The sequence below is a fragment of the Phacochoerus africanus genome, chromosome 11 (assembly GCF_016906955.1).
Source record: "Phacochoerus africanus isolate WHEZ1 chromosome 11, ROS_Pafr_v1, whole genome shotgun sequence".
Classification (NCBI taxonomy): domain Eukaryota; kingdom Metazoa; phylum Chordata; class Mammalia; order Artiodactyla; family Suidae; genus Phacochoerus; species Phacochoerus africanus.
Genome location: NC_062554.1, coordinates 88,706,542 through 88,712,541, shown reverse-complemented (window position 1 = coordinate 88,712,541; position 6,000 = coordinate 88,706,542). Strand labels below are relative to the sequence as shown.

Genomic DNA, 6,000 nt, shown 5'->3' with positions numbered 1-6,000 from the left:
GTAAATCACATTTTAAAATACTTGCCAATTGAATAGTTTAAAGATTCAAGAGGTAGTCAAACACTGGCCTGATGATAAGAAAATAGTTCTCTTTGCTGTCACTTAGTCACTTGGGGGTTTTTAACAAATCATTTAAACTTTCTGAGCCTCTATTCCCTGACTGACTGACAGGGTGAATTAGCTTATTTCTAAGATATTGTCTAGCTGCCTCCAATTGTACACTTTTAGAATTCTAGTGGGTGGAATTGTGGTGATTCAGGAAAAGAATGTTTAAAGGCAAAAATAATATAGCTTAATATTGCTTTTAATTTGAAAAATGCTATTCTCTACTTTGAGTAAATATTGGAGAAAACACATTTGAAAGTGTGGCACTTGCTTGAGGCAGAGTTTCTTAATATCTTGGGAATTTCAACCTGATGTTTAGACACAGGAAATGATGAAAACCATCCAGTTTACCAGGTAAGAAGATGTAAAACTCCACATATGCAAGCAACAAAACTATTCAGATTTTGATGTTAGTTGACTGTTTCCCTTATTGAACATTCAGCTTTTAAAATCAGTATTCTGATAAAGTGACATTGTATTATTAGGTTTTTATGGCAGTAGTAACTTAGCACTTATTTAATCCAGTCATCTGTGACATATATAAACCTATCTTATAAGAAAGAAAACCAAAATATAAAGGCAAAGAGGAAAGAACGTTGGAATTAGTATCCATCTTATAAAAAGAAGGAAACAAACACACATGCATAAAACTACACTTTGAAAAGCAGTATCCCTCAAGATTAAGGTATTATCTGTTCCTCTTGAATGAGTAAAAACTAACCATTTATTCATCTAGCTAGCTGTTCTTATTTATTCATTGCCAATTGTTGAAGTATTTGGCAACATTAGTATGACTGCCTTATTATTTTTTCCATCTGCCTATTTGGTGCAGGGATTACTGTACCCTTGTAGTGACACAATGCCAAAACTATCTCACAGCATTGTCTCTCTGAGAAGTGTAGGAATGGCAGGTACCTGTAAAGTGTAATCAGTGCTCTTCAGATGATCTACATTCTATGCTGATCTAAATAAGTTATATATTACAGTAAAGTGCTACAATGACACTAGTATCAAACAGTAGTAAGACACATTTTTCTCTGAAAAATTCAGCAGCAGTGTGAGTCACATGATGATGAGGATGCTTGTCAGTCTTCAATCGAGTGAAATACTAGCAACTGGCATGATCTAGAAAATTTGTCTCCTCTGTGACTTCTCAAAAAATTTGTAGGAGCAATTATTAAAAATCCAGTTTCCTATAAAGTACTTTTTTTTTTATCTTTTTAAAAGTTGCACCTGAAAGTCTCATGAGCATTTAATTTGCTAATATCCATTTTTATTTCTTCAGGTTTCTCACGTCGGTAGGTGACCGCTCTTGTGCAAACACTTTGTAGAATTGACTTGTCCTTGAGGGAGAAGAAATATTCATTAATTAAGAGCCTAAATATTAAAACTAGACAATAACATACTGATAGTAATCCTTTTTTAGAATTCACTGACCTTTTTTGAGGCTGATACCCTGTAATCTGCCGAGGACTTAATTTTATTACTATTCCATTGTAGTATAACCTGTCTAATGATAAGGACTTTAAGCAACCCAATCAAGAATGTAACTATGAAGATGATGAAAAATATTCTCAAATAGCTTGGGCTAGAGAAACATTCTGTAAAGAAGCAAACAAATAAATGGGTTAAAAATTTGGAATGAATAAACCAAAGGATTCTAACAAGTAAATAATGTTCATTGTCTCAATTAATAGGATCATAGATATTGTGCAAATCTACGTTTTCAAAAAGAGGACTGCCATTACTGTTGATTCAAAAAGTAAACTAACTTTATTACACACTCATTAATAAAATATTTTCAACAGAAAACTCTCCTTTGGACAATAGCCACAGTTAAGGTATTCAATAAGATTATTTCTCTGCAGCTTGATTCCTTAATTGTATTAACTGGGATATGTCCATATCCCTTAACTAAGTATCATTTTATTTATGACAGAGAGAGGGACGGTTTTTGTGGTGTATACTGATCACTACACACTGATCACTACTGATCATTTCCACTTGATCACTAAGTGGAAAATAGGATTTAAAAAAATGTTTAACAGCTCTGTGCATTAGCATATATTTCTCTTGTTAGGCTTTCTCTTCATTTGTTGCACATCAGTAATGGAAAATAAACATCTGCAGAAGCTAAAATCTTTACTACTCTAATAGATGAATAAATGTTTCCTTTGAAACCAGTGCAAGTTTTCATTATTATTACACATAGCTTCTTCAGGAAGTGGGGGTGTACAGTTTGGGAAAATAAAACTGAAATCTCTTTCCTCAGTGTTTGTCAATTTAGTTTTCACTTGTCTGTTGACCAAACCTATTCTATTTTGCTTTTAAAAATTCCACTGTATGTTTTTTCAAGAACAAATAATTACTAGCTGGAAAAGGAAATGCTGCATTAAGAGGAGGGGCATGCTAGGTCTCTGTTTCAGTCCTACGTCCTTGGCAAACTTGAGTTGGAAAGTTTACAGGCTCTGTGGCTGCCAGAGGTATTACCCTAGTCTAAGAGGAACCTGGTTGCGCAATGCACAAGTATTCCACAAAATTCACCACCTGCTCCACATTCATAAAATTACCTTCTGGCCTAAAGAAGCGTGTGTTTTCTGCCCATTCTCCAAACTTTGAGGACTTCACCTAAATGTCTAAAAGTTTTCTTGGGAAGTCTTTTGAGAAGGGACCTACTAAGGCTTAGAAGAGCAGTCACCCAATCAAGAGTGATTTCTGTTTGAATTCCGAGGGAGGACCAAGCATGTTCTTGAATAAGCCAAGAACTCAGTAACAAGGACAAGGGCTCTTCGCCAAGTGGGAAGACTTAGAGCCCAGTTTTCTCTTGGTTGTAATGATAAGGTTCCTTGAAGGAAAGGCTAAAGGGAATAGAAGCACCAAACACAAGTACAAGTCTCCCTTTGTTGCAATCTTACAGAGAGAATCCAAGATGCCCTCTCTATTCAAAGGTGGTGTTCTTGGTGGTGCCTGGGTTCATGACATGCACGCCTTTCATTTCCCTTCAGTGACTTGTAACTGCTTAATCAGCTAAGAGGGCATGTGGCTTGATCTCACTTATTGGCTTCTTGCCTAGTAGGACCTTAGCCAGAAAGATCAAAAGAATACCCTTTAAGTGTGATCAAGTGGGTAGATAATAGAGGTAGCTAAAAAAAAAAAAAAAAAAATGCAGTTCCCTCTCCTTGCACAGTAGTTGTGAAGGGGAGGAGCGATCCCTAGCTAGTAATACATTTTACAAATATTTCTAATGAGAGGTTGGAGGACATTTTCAGGGTTCAAATCTGTATGCATTCTTAAATTTTTAGCCTTGGAGGGCCAAACATTTAGCTCTGGCCATGACTCTTTTCTTAGTTTAGGTTAAGCAAGGGCTTTTCCTAAGGAGCATTAAGGGAATACTTTTTGTAACCGTATTTAAGTCAGAGTAGGTTTGTTTACTTAACCTAATAAATGACATGTTGACAATAGGGCTCTATTTATTAGCAAAGGCACTTGGCTTTCGGGTGTGATTGCTTCAGCCCCAGCTGGCAGGGCTCTTTTCAGAGCCAAATTCAGTGAGCTAAGATTACTGTCACTGTGAGGGGAGAGGGAAACAAAACACTGGAGAGAGTTTATTATGTGCAATCTGTCTAAGACCTGGAATTATTCTTACAGGTTGGAGGAGAAACTAGATATACTAGCGGTAGTAAGAATGTTTTCACTGAATACATGATTTCAAGCTTCATTTCTAATTCACATGTAGTTTAACACCTTACACCTACACAAAATGAGGTGCTGGCTTTTGGGTTCTAATGAACTTTTATATAAAATGGTCTCTGAACACAGCTTCCTCATGTTTGTTTCATTCATGTATCATCTTTTAATTTATTTTTTTAAATGTTCACTGGCTTATTTATGTTCATACAACTTTTTGAAGTTGGTATTATTATCTCCATTTTAGTGATAGGGAAATTGAGGCTTGGGGAGATTTTGTAAGAGGGCGATCTTTCTTAACTACTAGTGTCAAGGGACATGCCTTAAGCTAAGGACATCAGACTAAAATTTCTAAACCCTTTTCATACCATGTTTATATTCATTCATCTCTAAGTTATATTTATATCAGAGTGAAAATTATCAGGAAAGAATGGCCCTTTTGTAATTAAGTTTTTTTGCAAAAGCAGATCATTGCTGCTTAGGATTTTTGGCATCACCTGAAACATGAAAGTAAATGTCGGTTTGACATGAGGATGGTTATACCTGGAAGCAAGTCTGGGTTGTGAAGGATAATTGTGGCTCCATAGAACTTGTCTCTAAGGGTAAAATGGATTCTGTATAGAAAACTCCTGTTCTTAGCTCAATGAGGCCTCTCTAGAAAACTTGGCAGAATTCCATGGAGGTGCACAGCATGGGAATTTAGCTGCTGAGAAGGGAGATGTAACAATTTAGCCAAACAGTGGAAACCATCCTCAGATAGTTTTATAGAGTACCATTTCTGGGAGATTGAAGACACTGAAGCAATTAGTTCTTTTTTTAGGATGGTCGATTATAAACCCTTTTGGGCAACATGATTCTCTATAGATACTCTTCAGTGCTTTGATTATTAAACTTTTGTTTACCTGACATTTGGTCTGCATAATGCTGTTCCTTGAGAGCACATGAGGTTTTACACTGATCAAGTATAGCTTGAGACAGATTGTGAGGGTGAAGGCATTGCACACAATTCCTGTAAGGGAAAACAAAAGTGAAAACATTTAATTTTTTAAAAGGTTGTATCCTGTAGTATTTTCTATAGAAAATAAAATAACAAAATAGTATACTGCTTTAGGACAGCAGCTTGTAAAACTGGGCAAGAAAGCTATGAGATTTATTTGTAATCTTGGCTGAATGTAATACCATGGCAAAATTACATTCTAACCACCTAAAATATTTTAATGTATAAAGTCAAAATAATAACTTTTCTGTACTGAGAAGAACATCTCTAGGAAATGAGTAAGATACCCTTACTGCAAAATCAAAAATGAAATCAACTAGCCCAAATGAAGATGAATATCATGATACTACTAGAAAAATTTAGCAATGAATATACAGTTCAAATTTTGGTTGGGTTCATTAGAAATACCTCCATCATTATGTTCCTAGTGAGTTACATAACTACTATGCATAATTTTAAAGTTTTACTTGCATGTCTTTTTAAATAAATTGGAAGGCACAGTGATACATATAGAAGTGACCTTTGAGCAGGACTCAAATTGTTATTGGAAGATTAATTAATGACAGAAAACAATGTCACTGCTATTTAATATGTCACTTTTCACTTGTAAGTTCTTTCTAGAGTGCTTCATAGCCATCACTCTTTATCTTTAAATGAATAGAAATAAAAAAGAATAACACCCAGCATTTATTCTATGATTACTGTACACCAAGTACAAAGATTTAGATTTTTTTGCATGAACATCTAATTGAATATTTCATAGAAGTATACCAAGGTATTATTTTTATCCTTGCTTTCGATATCATGAAACTGAGGCACAGAGAATTTTTTTTTTTTTTGGCTTTTTGCCTTTTCTAGGGCTGCTCCCCCAGCATATGGATGTTCTCAGGCTGGGACTGAATCAGAGCTGCAGCCGCCGGCCTATGGCAGAGCCACGGCAACTTGGGATCTGAGCCGCGTTTGTGACCTACACCACAGCTCACGGCAACGCCGGATCCTTAATCCACTGAGCGAGGCCAGGGATCGAACCTGCAACCTCATGGTTCCTAGTCAGATTCATTAACCACTGTGCCACAATGGGAACTCCGAGAATTTTTTAAAACTTGCCATAAATCCAATAGCTAATTAATAGTAAGCTGGGAAGCACCCAGTCCCTAAATCATTGCATTGTACATCTTAAACTTACATGAGATTACATGTCAATTATATCT

At 35.8% G+C, this 6,000-nt stretch overlaps 1 protein-coding gene across 1 annotated transcript in view; it reads right to left on the bottom strand.

Annotated features, from left to right (window-relative positions):
* Nucleotides 1-286: 286 nt before the first annotated feature.
* ITGB8 (integrin subunit beta 8) overlaps nucleotides 287-6,000 on the bottom strand; it is a 105,376-nt gene continuing 99,662 nt past the window's right edge. The window contains exons 12-14 of the mRNA XM_047752506.1: nucleotides 4,695-4,801; nucleotides 1,543-1,706; nucleotides 287-1,448 (exon numbers count right to left, since the gene is read on the bottom strand). Coding sequence (XP_047608462.1) covers nucleotides 1,326-1,448; nucleotides 1,543-1,706; nucleotides 4,695-4,801 — 394 coding nt within the window. The 3' untranslated portion in view covers nucleotides 287-1,325. The remainder of the gene's footprint in view (nucleotides 1,449-1,542; nucleotides 1,707-4,694; nucleotides 4,802-6,000) is intronic.